This window comes from Rhynchophorus ferrugineus, unplaced genomic scaffold (genome assembly GCF_030347505.1).
Source record: "Rhynchophorus ferrugineus isolate W39M unplaced genomic scaffold, kcgeb_rfMv2 rfM11, whole genome shotgun sequence".
NCBI lineage: Eukaryota > Metazoa > Arthropoda > Insecta > Coleoptera > Curculionidae > Rhynchophorus > Rhynchophorus ferrugineus.
In genome coordinates this window covers 5,762,627-5,777,465 of record NW_027472590.1, presented here as the reverse complement: position 1 = coordinate 5,777,465, position 14,839 = coordinate 5,762,627, and the positions used below count along the sequence as shown (strand labels likewise).

Genomic DNA, 14,839 nt, shown 5'->3' with positions numbered 1-14,839 from the left:
ATCACTGTCACTGTCATATTTTATTATTTACGTCAAATAATGTCTTTAATTATTAAATCTAAGGAATTATGTAGTTAAAAAAGTCACTGTCAACTGTCAATGTCAAATAAATACTGGCAATGCCATTGTTATAACTGACATATTGTTCACACGGAAATTCTAAACTGAATAGAAAAATAAAAACTAGCAATCGAATCGGTTTATAAAATTCGATTTGTGCTGGTACAAGTCCATCTTGTTGTCGAATGTCTGCAAAATTCTTTGAAACATTAGTGATAATAATTAAAAGTTATAAAACAAAAAACGTTGTAAACCAGAAGTCAAAGTTGATGTGGCAACATTGCGACAAATATATTCTATATATTCAGGCATATATTCTACAAAAAAGGTTTTTAAGATATTATTTGTAGATAAAATTTAATAGTTATATTGGGTCTGCAGCCTAGACCGAATTGTCATCGGCGGTCATCGGTTGATAGTAGTGTAAATCAGTTGGCAGCTTTTGATACTACCTGGTGGTGGTCCGGACAAATTATAAAATCTTAAACTTTTTTGTTAATAAATATCAATACATATATATGAATGTATGTACATATACGTATATTAAGTGTCCTATTTAGATTTAAATTACTAACCAATCACGTTACTAATGACTAATGTACGTCATCAAAATGTATAATGCAACGTTGCCACAACAAAGTCAAAGTGAACAATAACTTAATTGTTTATTTTGACTCTAACAAGGCAATACTAATATAAATAAAGTAGCCGGCTTGGTTAGCGCAGTGGTAAAGGCGACAGAACGGTTCACTTACTGTTGTGATAGTCGCGGGTTCGAATCCTGCTGGGGCATGGTCGCAAATTTATGTTTGAAATTGTTTAATATTTGGGATTGTCCTAGGCAAGAGTGAAAATCCAATAAGGAAAATGATCCCAGTCACGCCAGTAACCAGGCTGGGTAAGACCGGATGTCTTCTGGGATGATTTCTAAATTCTTCACTCGCCAGTCGGTAGGCTTAATGCCGAGGGCCGTAGTTCGGATCCAATAAAAAATAGGTCCTAGTCCATATAAACCATCGTTGTAATAAGAAGACTTAATAATAACGTTAAAAAATATAATTAATTTTAACATTATAGTACATCTAATGCATATTTATTGAAAGACTTAAATTGCAGTTATGAGCCACAATAGTTTGTAGGTTAGAGTTGTTTTATTATATTTACATTGACATATGACAACGGTGTCGACCAGTACCAACTGAAATCGAATTTTATTGACCGATTTGGTTAGATGTTAGGACGCATCAGACTTCATTCTGTCCCTTTTTAACTAGAGTAACTAGACTAACTAGTAGAATGGTCCGAGTAAAAAAGGATTTTATAAACTGAATTTGGAAATACGTTTGACGGTGTTGACGACGTGCATTGGCTGTTTTATTGGAATGATTATATGATTTTAAGCTTATTTAATAAATAATTAAAATAAGAACCCACTGTGTCTTATTATAAGAAAACTGTCAACAGTACTGCCATTTTTAAATATTGTTTAGATACATAAATAACGCTATTGAAACTTTGCGAGCACTAAATATGTGTATGTATAACCAACTAAGATTTTTTCAGTCACGCACACGTCAAATTATTTGTTGTCACTGTCACTGTCATATTTTGTTTTTATTACGTCAAACAACTATTATATATCTTGTTAAATTTAAGGAATTAAATGGTTTAATACAAATAGAACTGAAATAAGACTGTCATTGTGTAGAAATTAAAACGGATTACATTTTAATTAAAACAAATTAATTATGTAGGTAAAAATAATTAACTGCGTGAAAGACACCTGTTTTGTCATTGTCACTGTCAGACTTTTGTGAGAAATTGTCATCGACAAAATATGTTCGACGTTTTGGGTTATGTGATTTAGTTTTGACGTCGAATTTGTCGCGTGTGTAAAAAGTGAAAATTGAAAGAAAGTATGCTAACAAAGAGCTCCTTTCAAAAGCGTAAAACAATGGGATTTCATCAGATATACTTGACAAGCACCTACATATCGTCACATCTCGGCGTGATTCATTAGAAAACCTGATATATATTCACGTAATAATTAAATTAGTTCGCGTCGCATACATTAACATTAAAAAATATATAGGTAAAATCGAGATCCACACCTTGCATTGTGACTTATGGATTGCGTAATCTTACGTAAGACCTGAAAGAGTTTGATGGCCCACCGGGCCGGTCCGGTAGGTCCAGATTTGCGTGTGGCTGCTCCACTTTTTTTCCGTATATAAAGATTAATCTCGGTCAGGATCAGCACTGCAGTCTCGAGTGTTATCAAATAACAACCACGCCTAATTAGGAAAAATAATGGCTTTCAGAGTAAGTTCGTACATTTAACATTTTCACCATTTAAAACAGCGATATTCGCGTCTCCAAAAGAACAGCGTATTTTGGTATATAGTCATTGTGAAATAAAGCCCTAAAAAACGGCAGTTTAATTTTTTTTTAATAAATATTATTTAAATAACACAATGAAAATACAAAATGAAACAAGTGCATCCGTCAAATTGTAATAAAATATTATTATAATAGCGTTAATGTTTTTCTTTAACCTTTAAGAGCGAGTTTGAGAAAAAAATCTGCAGAGTCTTCGCTAAATTGTAGTAAATGTTATATAAAAATTAAATGTTATAATTTTACCTACATATTTATATAAATATGTTCTCTATTATATTTCCTTTAACTTTATTTGTATTAATTGTCAATAAAGTAGCTCACAACTCGAAATACATTAAGTTTGATTACACTATTTAAAAAAAATATTATGTGTTTACATACACCAAATTATAATTAAAATGTTGCCACAATGTTCAATATATATATATCATCCTCAGTCATGTTTTTTGCTTTTGTTAATATACGGTGATAGTAAAACTAACTATATTTAGCATCTATCCAAATATAAATAAATTTTAAACTAAGATATTTATTTACAAGGTATTATTTTTGTTTCTTTTTCGGTAATGTAGAGCTCATATCTTTCGATAAATTCAATAGAGAGTAATTATAGTTACATAATTTTAATAATTATATTACATAATATTGTCTAATTTCCATTTTGTATTTATATAAATGGAAGTAGCAAACAAAATCTCCATATTATTCGCCAAATTGTAATAAAATGTTATATTAGAATTAAATCTTATAATTTCAATTACATATTTATTTAAATATGTTTTTTCTATTATATTTCCCGTAACTTTGTTAATTAAAAATTATAACGACATCCGTTTTACCTAAAACAATAGTTTTATAAAATATTTTTCTGTTTATACTTGTAAACTGAAATATATAACAAACCATTTGATAAAAAAAGATCTTAAATGCATTCACCAAATATAATTAAAAGTATGTAATAATTTTAAATTGATACTATCCGGTTATGTATGACATATATTGTTCTCTGGCTCTTTAATCTAAGCTCTAATACTAAAATAATCTCTAATAATAAATAGTGTAATAATAGTGATAATAATATTGTATAAAGTTTTTATTTCTAAGAAAATAAATTTGTGTAAATTAGGAAACACTATTTCTGTTCGAGTTGTATATTTATGATCATATTTAAGTCATGTTGGCATACGTAATAAGCTCTGGAGGAACTCCTGCTAAGAACTCATTGCTTTAACAAGTTATAATATTTAAAAGAAACAGGTATACATTTTAGTTTCCTTGCTTAAATACCCTTATAAATGGTGATACACTTTAGGGGTTTAAAATAAAGTGTGTTTATTATATTTTCACTCTTCACAAGACTTAATTTGAAAGATTTATTGTAATATAGTGACCTATTTGTGAGTCAGAACCTTATATTTATTTCTTTGACAAATAGGAGCAAAGTTCATTATATATTATGAATTTAGAATATATTAAGGTCGGATTCTAAATAACATATTTCCTTTTGTTTACATGCCTCTTTTTTCTGAACGATAAATGTAAATATTCTTAGTTTATTGTCTTCGTCGCCCTGTGCTCTTACGCCAGCGCTGGAGTATTACCCGGTCCCCTCACCTATGCCGCTGGCCCAGCTCATCTGGCTTATGCCGCTCCTGTTGCTAAAGCCGTCGTCGCTCCAGCTGAGGAGTACGACCCCAATCCACAATACAGTTTCGGCTATGATGTTCAGGACAGCCTGACCGGAGACAGCAAAAGTCAGAGCGAGACCAGAAACGGAGACGTCGTACAAGGCAGCTACTCTGTCGTTGACCCAGACGGTAATGCTTAATTTTCTCCACCTTTAGGTTTAGGTTTACGTTGATTTTCATCTCCAGGTACCAAGAGAACCGTAGAATACACCGCCGATCCGGTAAACGGATTCAACGCCGTCGTACACAGAGAACCCCTCGCTGTTAAAGCCATCGCCGCTCCAGCTGTAGCCAAAGTCGCCGCCCCTTACGCCTACGCCGCTCCCAGCGCCTATGCTGCCCCCATTGCTAAAGTAGCTTATGCCGCTCCTGCTGCCTACGCCGCCCCAGCTGCCTATGCCGCCCCAGCCGCCTACGCTGCCCCAGCCGCCTATGCCGCCCCCATCGCCAAACTGGCCTACGCCGCAGCCCCAGCCGTAGCCAAAGTATCATACTCATCACCAGCCATCGCCTACCATCACTAAACGACTATTTATTTGAATGTTACGTGTTGTATACTGTATAATATTATTGATGATTGTTATTTATTATTTAAATGACTGAATAAAAGTCAATTGAAAAAAAAACGTGTTTAATTCGTCGATAAGACAACGCTGATTCCGATAACTTGGGTTCTGTATATATAATAACCACAAAATATTGAGAACTTAGAAGGGTACGAAACAGTGGTTTAGTTTCTTAATTTGCCGCTACGTGGCTCGAGGTATAAATTTGCTAGTAAAGCTGAAATTTTGAAACTTTCCACTTTCAGAAGGCTATTCTAAAAAATAGGAAGACGTGGTCAATAACAGGTCAATGGAAAAGTTCCCGGCCTACCATAGTAAAACGTATTTTTTTGGCAAAATTAGTTTTTTTATTCAACATAATTCCCTTCAAGGGTAATACAGTGATTATAGCGACCCTCCAGCTTTGCGATACCATTTTTGTAGTACGATTTGGGCTCAGTTCCGTCGATCACTTCTTCATTCGACGAAAATTTCTTCCCAGCGAGCATTCTTTTGAGATCTGAGAACAGGAAATAGTCGCTGGGGGCCAGATCTGGAGAATACGGTGGACGAGGAAGCAATTCGAAGCCCAATTCATGAATTTTTGACACAGTGCATTGTCTTTAAATGCGGCCGTTTTCCGGCGATTTCGTCCTTCAAATAGTGAAATAACGCTATATAATAATCGCTGTTGATGGTCCTTCCATTTTCAAGGTAGTCAATGAAAAAATTATTCCATGCGCATACCAAAATACAGACGCCATAACCTTGCCAGCCGACTGTTGGGTTTCCCCACGCTTTGGATGTCCCAGTCCCCAGTCTACTCGGATGACTGTCGATTGGACTTCTGAGTGAAATGATATTCGTGAATGATATGTACACGTTCAGTTGATATCTTTAGAGTATCAGCTATTTCATCCAGTTTCAATTTACGGTCATTCAAAATCATTTTGTGGATTTTTAAAATGTTTCGGTCGGTAACAACCACTTTTGGGCGTCCACTGGGTTCACCGCCTTTAGTGCTCATTTCACCATGTCTAAACTTAGCATACCAATCCTCGATGGTTGATTTTCCTGGGGCAGTGTCCGGAAACTCTGCATCAAGCCAAGTCCTAGCTTCAACTGTATTTTTTTCCTTCAAAAAGCAATATTTTATCAATACGCAAAATTCGTTTTATCATTTTTTTTCACAATAACAAAAGTTGCTTCACTCAAAATGCTATAATTCACAAACTAATGATCCGACAGATGTCAAATTTGTACACGCACCTTTTGAGGGTTAGGGCTAACTGAAAAACATATGGATTTAATTCTAGTAGCATCTATGTGTCAGGTCGGGGACAATTCAATTGAGTTACTCGATATTTTGGACTTTTTTGGTAATTTTATGCTTCCTATAGAATCAATTTGATTTATATACAAAGAATTTCGGTTTAATTTTTTTCGACAAAGCTTTTATTGAAAGCGCCTCTTTGGAATTGGAGCATTTTTTAATGTGGCTTACAAAGCAAACTTAAAAACTTATAAACTTACGTGTTAAATATTCTTATTTTGTTAACTGTGTTTTTATGGTTCTTTTTTAGTTAAAATGATTTGTTCAAATCTTAAGACATCTCAGGTGTTGCGTCCCTGGATGTAGTACCATTTCAAATAGAACACCCAGCTTTCCTGCGGATCCTGATTTTAGCAATAAATAATGAAAAACTGACGGGAATCTTTTGTGAGGTCCTAAATTAGAGCAAAAGAGCTTGTAATGTACATTTTACACAGGATAACTATAAACCGAAATGTAGAAGAGCGTTGCTTAACAGCAATACGGTTTCCAATTGTTATTTAAATTGTAAGTCTTTTATAATGTTAATTATATGTAACGGATTTGTAAATTATAACAAGCCTCCATTTTAGCTGTGGCCTAGAAGAAGAAAAACATTGATCCAAATATGTTAGGGAATGTGAGTTGAATAGTGAAGTTGTTAAAGCCCGGCGGTATGATAGATGTAATTAGATAAAGCCAGAGACTTTTTTAACTTATTGGTAAATAGTGTCTCGACTGTTCTATTCATTTCCCAGATTATGCACAAAACTTAACGAGTAGTCTGTCCAATATCTTAAATCACCAAATGTCTTCAAAACCATCCACTGTTTTGAGCAAGACATTTCAAAATAACTAGTCTTCAACATATATATTGTACTGTAGTCTGTATTTGGCCGAGTTATATTTAAGATAATATAGAATGTTTCATATTCATTAGTTTATTAAACTTTGTATATTTACAAGTATAGGTTTTGTGTTAAATCTGTTATATTACATTTTAATGTATTGTTGGTATAATACATTGCCATTAAAAAGAAAATTCTAAAGATTCTCCTCTGAAATAATATTTGCAATGTAAATCTTACATATATTTAAATAAAATGCATTTTAAAACTTTTTAACTAAGTAACTAAGTTTTTACTGCATTTTTATTTTTACTATTTTTATTACTGCTATTATTATTAATAAAATGTTTTACATTTCCCGCTGCTGATATTGTCAGTCGCTCCCTCTGGTGGCAAATGAACGCTTAACTTGTTCACAGGTAATACATGGGAGATACACTTCTAATTCCTCTGTGTTTTGTGATAATAACGAATTGCTGTTCGTTAGTCTCGCTAAAACTCGCGAACACCTAGACCGATTTGGCTAATTTTGCTATTGCAATATTGGTGGAAGTTCAGGGAAGTTTTGCGAAAAAAATAATAAAAACAGCAATATTATTTCACCACTATTTCACCGGCATTGTTGTTGGTTGTCAATTATTTATGGGTACATTCAAAATATTATTTTGTGACTGAAAATGTATATGATAAATGTGTGATATGACAAAAAAAATATTTCTCTAATACGACATCTCCACTGACTGCCAGAATGACGAAAGAAGTTGAAAAATATTTAAGTACAAAATTTTTTACGATTGTTTTTTTAATTTAGAAGAAATGATTTAAAATTAATTCACAATTAGTACTATATATAACAACTCACATGTCATGTAATAAACTAAACTTAAAAAATAATTCCTTTAAATGAATTAGCATAGAATTATTATTTAAATTCAGTTATGAGGAATGTTCTGCGAGAAATAATATCAACATAGTACAAGTATTTCAGTATAAAGTCCTGAGAAATATTGTGGACGCACCCAGATACTGTAGAAACAATTACTTCTTTTCCTATTTATCTATTTACGAATTACGAAAAATTATTTTCCTATTTATGATAATATGTACAAAATTACTGGTGTTTTTGAACAGAATAAATAATACTTAATGATCTACAGTAGTATCTATCATCAAAACTGATAATAAAAATGTATATTCTTTGAAAGTTCCTATGAAGGTAAAAAGATATATATTGATAGAACTTAACATGATAGATAACACCAGAACAGGACTCAGACTCAAAAGAATCAAATCATTTGATCTTGTGCAATGTAGTGAGTTGCATTTAATAATAAAACAGTGGTGTTAATGCATACATACAGATATATACCTAAATACAAAAATATGTCAAAAATATGTTATGCCGGCTTGGTTGGCGCAATGGTAAAGACGACAAGACGGTCCACCGACTGTTGCGATAGTCGCGGGTTCGATTCCTGCTGTGGTATAGTCGTAAATTTATTTTTGTGATTGCTTAATAATTGTAATTCTCCTAGGCAAGAATGCAACATCCAACAAGGAAAAAGATCCCAGTCACGCCAATCACCAGGCTGGGTAAGACCTCTGTCTTCTGGGATGATTTCTAAGTGGGTCTCACTTGAAGAAAATATGCTTATTAAAGTAATATAAGTTTTTAAAAGGTTAATTTATATAAAGAAATATATTTTGGCTATGTATTTAAATCAATATATTGTAGCACAAGGCTTTAACAATTATGTAAAGAAGAAGTTAAGTGTAATTTTTGGTTATAATCTATTATGGTTAACTCTAACTGTAGACTAAGGCGAGATAAAGTTTATAGAGACAAGATAACTATCTCACTTAAAAACTGCGTCAAAATTGTTTTATTATCTTGTAGGTCTCTAAGCCATCTGTTTCTTTTTATTCCTAGATTCCGTCATGCCAATAATGTTACATTAATATTACACGTAATGATTTTCAAGATTAACTATTACAATTATTATGTATGGCTTATTTTTGGAATAAAAAAGTTATTCGAATTATAAGAGGAAAGTATGAGGATTTTATTTTTAATATAATAAAACTTCCAAGAAACTGATTCAGCCGGATATCCTCCCAGAACCCATAACGGGTGTGATTCGAAGTATTAGTACGAAGATAGAATGACTATTAGTGTATCTACTCGACAAAAAGTTAAATGTGCGCGATGACAGTGTAGTGCGTAAGCTCAAACGCAAATTACGACACGAACTGATTAATAGACACATAGAGTGATATTTAATAATATCTAGAATAAGTTAGAATAGACCGAATTCTAATAGATCCTTAGAGATTAAAGGCACTAATGAAATGCGAACTGTAGTAAAGTAAATTATTAAATTTTATTTAATTTTTTTCAGGAATTAAATTGTTTTTTATTTAAGTGTTATTGTTCAGCGAAATGTGACGTCAGAATCAATCAAATGCCTTCACAGCAAAATGTTTTCAGAGATATCTATTGAGTTTTCTCTATATGTCTCTATGGCAAGGACTAGTAACAATGTAATAAATATATTTTTAAAAATTGAAAGTTATGTATTAACCTTATTATCGGTCATCAGAATCTAACGGGAGGCTTATATAACAACGCGAACAATGTCTTTTTGGTGTGGTGGTGCGATTTTTCGAGATAATATATATGGATTTATCGATACCTTGACCTTGGGTAACGCGAATTTTTACTGGTTCCATGACGCAACCCGAACTGCCCACCGAAAACTGGCCCAGATCAGGTTCCCGACTTGTTCTACTTACTTCGCTATATAACCATAAACATCGAGAGCAAGAGACAATACAGTCCCTGTGTCCATTCGAGAAACAACGACGATCTTTAATCGGCATCATGGCATTCAGAGTGAGTATCGAGACAATAGCATTCATTTGCATGATAATGGTACCACGATTTTGTCGTAGTTCGTTGTTCTGGCAGCTCTTGTAGCGTACGCTAGCGCTGGTATCTTACCGGCACCGGCTCCGTTGACCTACGCCGCTGCCCCAGCTCATTTGTCCTATGCCGCTCCTGTGGCTAAAGCCGTGGTTGCTTCGGCTGAGGACTACGACCCTAATCCTCAGTATAGTTTCGGTTATGATGTCCAAGACGGCCTTACCGGAGACAGCAAGAGCCAAATTGAGACCAGGAACGGTGATGTGGTCCAGGGCAGTTACTCTGTAGTCGATCCCGATGGTAAAGTTACCAATCAAAACTAATTACGTCATCAGATTGATAAATCTTCAATTTTCAGGTACCAAGAGAACCGTCGAGTACACCGCTGACCCACACAACGGTTTCAACGCCGTCGTGCACAGGGAACCCCTTGGTGTAGCCAAAGTAGCCGCGCCGGTAGCCGCATATGCCGCTGCACCCATCGCTAAGATCGCCGCTCCTCTGTCATATGCTGCGGCTCCCATCGCCAAATATGCCGCCCCCATCACAACATATTCTGCGGCTCCCATTGCCAAATTTGCCGCACCACTGTCATACGCCGCAGCCCCTGCAGTAGCTAAAGTATCATACTCATCTCCAATCATCGCTTACCAACACTAAATCGCTCCGAGACTGTATTGTTTATGTATATTGTTACGTATTTATAACAAAAATAAAGTTGTAGTTCTATAAAATAATCAGCATGTTTATCTCGAGCCAGTACAACCATATCTCAGGCCTATACATTAATTTTAAGAAGAAAAAAGGCGGCTGAAGGTCATCGAATGTTACATGATGCTTATGACAGTCATACTCCATCGATTCCAACATGACAATGTTGGTTTCCGCGTTTTAAAAGTGGTGAGATTGACACCGAAGACAAAGATCGTTCTGGAGAGCTAAAAAATGTTAAGACGAGGATTTGGAGGCAAACTCGATGATGTATCAACATCAACGGCATAGCCGAATACCTATGGTTCCAAGTTAAGGTTCAATTTCAATAAATATTGTCACCATGTCTGCTCGTTACTGTGGCGTATATTTATCTACATTAAAATTTGGACGTCTACACAACACAACGGTTTAAGCGAAACTGAGGTAAACGTCATATAACCAAAATGGCCCGCAATTAAAATGGTGGCGGGAGTTTTGTCCCACCTTATGCATTGTACTGATTTTTCACAATAAGGCGTCAAATTACTTTTATTTCAAAAAACTTTTAAAACTATTTTTTAGGTTTGATATACCATATAAAAGGTCTATTGTGGCCTGTTGTGTCTCTAAAACGATATGAAGATGTTGTTTTGTTAACTATTTCTGAAAATTGTTCAGACGACTGTTTTACATTACAGCCAGTAGCAATTGAGCAAACTGAATAAAGAGCTTGATTAGAGCCTTGAAACTTATATGATACTTTCCTGGCGACATTCGTATATCATATGAGGGATGGGGTACATTAACACATCACTATCTTCACTTACAATAAGTTCCTCTATAAATTTAATTTAGGTTTTAAGACAAAATCTTTAGGCAAAACTCAACTTTATTGCTTTATTAATAAGTCCATTGAAAAGTCCCCGGTCTACCATAGTAAAACACATTTTTTGTCAAAATTAGTTTTTTTTATTCAGCATAATTCCCTTCAAGGGTGATACACTTATTATAGCGACCCGCCAACTTTTCTATACCATTTTTGTAGTACGATTTGTCCTTTGCTTCAAAATAGGCCAATAACGCTATGTAATAGTTGGTGTTGATGGTCCATCTTTTTTCAAGGTAGTCAATGAAAATTATTATATGTGTATCCCAAAATACAGACGCCATAATCTTCCCAGCCGACTGTTTTCTCACGCTTTGGAGTAAGTTCATCGTGTGCAGTCCACTTGGAGGACTGTCGATTGGACTTCGAAGTGAAATTATGGAGCAATGTTTGATCCGTTATCACATATCAACGCAAAAGTCGGGTTTATTACGCTTGATCATCTTCAAACACTGCTCCGAATCATCAACTCGTCGTTGTTTTTGATCAAAAGTGAGCTCGCGTGGCACCCACTATTCATTCAATTCAATTTCAACACGCGAAATCCCTTTTTATTATTTTTTTTTCACAATAACAAAAGTTTTAGAGGGCAAAATATCTATGATCGTTTAGTTTATTATTCTCGGTTCATTTTCTTCCTTAATGATCATATTTAATTGCCTCTTGCTGTGTCTTAAGTATCTTATGTGTAGTCCTTTCTTTTATACTAGTGCGTATATTTTTCAACTGAAAATACATTTAAAAAAATACCAGAATATTTAAAAAACATAATAACTGATTAAGAAATACCGGCAAGTATATTTTCATCAAGAAATGGCTATGGCTTGAGTGAAAATCGTTCTTGATTGAATTGATTATCATGCGAGTGCTTCATAACGTCACAAATAATATTCATGAAATAGAAATAAACGATTAACCAGGCGCAAAAAATGACGCAACGCTAATGCATATAATCATAGTGTGTCGGGCGCGAAAATCCGTGATATACTATCGAATAATTAATAGTTGACAGTCGGACTTTTAGAAAGTCTTTGGACCCGTCGTTTCGGGAAAAAATCTGGGCTGATCCGATGGAAGTACGCCTTGACCTTGCCGGCTCCATGCAAATCCTTATTTCTCGGGTGACGTCGTTATGCAACCCTGTCATAAAACCAGCTTCGGTCGGCTTTCAATCAGCGTTAATTGCTCCACTTTTTTCGCCATATATAAAGCGAATTTCGGTAGGGTAAGACTTATTACGGATCATTAGTACATTCCCGAAGCGTCGTATCACAATGGCTTATAAAGTAAGACCAAAAAAAATTTAATATTGGTTGGTTAACTAATCCTTGATATTAACAGTTCATCGTATTTGCCGCTCTGGTCGCTTGTATCAAAGCGGGAGTACTACCCGCAGCTCCACTGGCTTACGCTTCTCCAATAGCCAAAGCTTTTGTTGCTCCAGCTGAAGAGTATGACCCGAATCCCCAGTACAGCTTCGGCTATGATGTTCAAGATGGTCTTACAGGAGACAGCAAAAGTCAAAGTGAGACCAGAAACGGTGATGTTGTACAAGGAAGTTATTCGCTAGTTGATCCTGATGGTAAGACAAATTATTCAATAATAACTAATATATTACCGTTTTTATAACCAAATTGAACAATCCTCATCAAGAATTCACATTTAACTGCACTAACTTGAATTCTAAAATCATCTAATGATTTTTCGTTCGAAACTAATTTGTTTTCATTGTTTGATGCTCAATTTTTTTGGTTGTCGATAAACCGTGGACAAAATAGACTATGCTGTAGCTTTACAGTCTGAGAGCTTATTACCAAAGGTTATATTTAAGAAAAATATCATTTTTACTATGTGTACATATACGTTTTGGATGCTATTGTAACTTTGAAGCTTTCTGCAGAGAAATAAGAGAAATAAAAAATAATGTCTGGTTAATATGTCGGGTACATTTTGTTTTACGAATTAGTTAATAGATAATTGTAATAAACTTTAACTTATATTAATATAAATAGAAAAAAAACAGAATATTATTGAACAAAACAGGTTACGTCAATACTTATAAATTGACACTTCTATCAGTGTTCTTTATTCATCTTGTTAAAGTCTAGATGTTATAAATGAACCAATTTTCACGACCTATAATTTGATAGATTGTCAAATCTCGATCCCGCTGGTATAAGCAGTATATTCGACGAAACACTAGGAATAGTAATATCCTGCTTTTGATACAGAGTTACCATCATAAATCTGAGAATACATATATACGTAACAGGATGGAGACTTTTCCATGAGTTAATGTTGTTATTATAAAATGTAAATGAAAACTTATGTCTTAAATACAACGGTTATCACCTCTTAAACAAAGAAGACATAGTGATTGAGACGTTGACCAATATTATATCATAGAGAATTATAAAATATATTTTCAAGAAAAAAGATTAAAGATTAAAATACACACAAGGAAAAGGAGAATAATTAGAAACTAAACATAATATATAGCTCGTTTTTTTCTTCTTCAATTAGTTTTACTTATTAGATTACATTGGACAGAAATGTTGCTCTTATAACTGTATTGTATACTAAACATTGAAATTAAGTTAATAATCTATAAACATTTGATTTTATTTGTATTGGTATATGTGCTGTTTGCAAAGAGATCTTCTTAATCATTTTCATATCATGATGATTTATCAATAGATACAAGTGCACTTGATTCTTGAATTTAATGATGGGAAAAACAAATTTCTCATGACTTTTTCAGGTACCAAAAGGACTGTAGAGTACACCGCTGACCCTCACAACGGTTTCAATGCCGTGGTACACCGAGAACCTCTGGCCATACAACCAACCATTGCCAAAGCTGTGGCTCCCGCTTCATATGCTATCCCCTCAATCGCCAAAATTGCCTCTCCCTTATCTTACGCTGCACCAGCTGCATTACAATATGCCGCAGCACCTGCCGTGGCTAAGGTCGCTTACTCATCACCACTGATCACTTACCAACACTAAACTGAATCACGGACTACATTATTTATTATTGTTTAATTAATATAAAATTAATTTGAATCGATTGATTTTCTTTATACTTTTACCGAAAGAAAACCGAAACTCTATGATAAAATACATTGGTTAATCCAAGAGATGTTGAAAACTTAATTCCAATTGGACTAGATTAAGATTTTTGCCAGTTTTTTGTAGAAGCATTTGTAGAATGTACTTTAGGCCTACAAATTAGACTGTAACAGTGTCCAAGTCTTGTAACTATACAGAAGGACTAAAGGATTTTATTCTTGATTGTGCTATTTCCGCCCTTCCTCACGAATCATCTAGAGAAGCGAAAGCTTCTATCGTTTAGATTATTATTTCGGCAGTAGATGCCACTTTATTCTACTGAATTAATGACCCCAGATACTTGAACTCTTTCACTTGCTCTAACTGGATACAGTTGAGAATTCAATAGCAGATACTTGAATATTTTTCAAGT

General features: G+C 34.2%; 2 protein-coding genes across 2 annotated transcripts; both read left to right on the top strand.

Moving 5' to 3' along the window:
• The first annotated feature begins 1,881 nt into the window (after positions 1-1,881).
• On the top strand, positions 1,882-4,774 carry LOC143204718 (larval cuticle protein A3A). The gene is made up of 3 exons (XM_076417455.1): positions 1,882-2,382; positions 4,013-4,277; positions 4,335-4,774. Exons 1-3 carry the CDS (start codon positions 2,371-2,373, stop codon positions 4,670-4,672), a joined length of 615 nt encoding a protein of 204 aa, XP_076273570.1. The 5' UTR covers positions 1,882-2,370; the 3' UTR covers positions 4,673-4,774.
• Positions 4,775-9,443: 4,669 nt separating this feature from the next.
• LOC143204465 (uncharacterized) lies at positions 9,444-14,364 on the top strand. Its single transcript, XM_076417012.1, has 7 exons — positions 9,444-9,746; positions 9,806-10,076; positions 10,135-10,421; positions 12,361-12,476; positions 12,605-12,641; positions 12,697-12,937; positions 14,117-14,364. The coding sequence occupies exons 1-7, from the start codon at positions 9,582-9,584 to the stop codon at positions 14,362-14,364; spliced, it is 1,365 nt and encodes a 454-aa protein (XP_076273127.1). The 5' UTR covers positions 9,444-9,581.
• Positions 14,365-14,839: the final 475 nt, after the last annotated feature.

Bases quoted from the DNA above. Each gene is read 5' to 3' on its own strand.
- LOC143204718 (XM_076417455.1), top strand. The intron at 4,278-4,334 runs GTAATGCTTAAT...TTTCATCTCCAG, and splicing joins CTCTGTCGTTGACCCAGACG to GTACCAAGAGAACCGTAGAA.
- LOC143204465 (XM_076417012.1), top strand. From the start codon at position 9,582: ATGACGCAACCCGAACTGCCCACCGAAAACTGGCCCAGATCAGGTTCC. The intron at 9,747-9,805 runs GTGAGTATCGAG...ATTTTGTCGTAG, and splicing joins TCGGCATCATGGCATTCAGA to TTCGTTGTTCTGGCAGCTCT. The intron at 12,477-12,604 runs GTGACGTCGTTA...ACGGATCATTAG, and splicing joins TGCAAATCCTTATTTCTCGG to TACATTCCCGAAGCGTCGTA.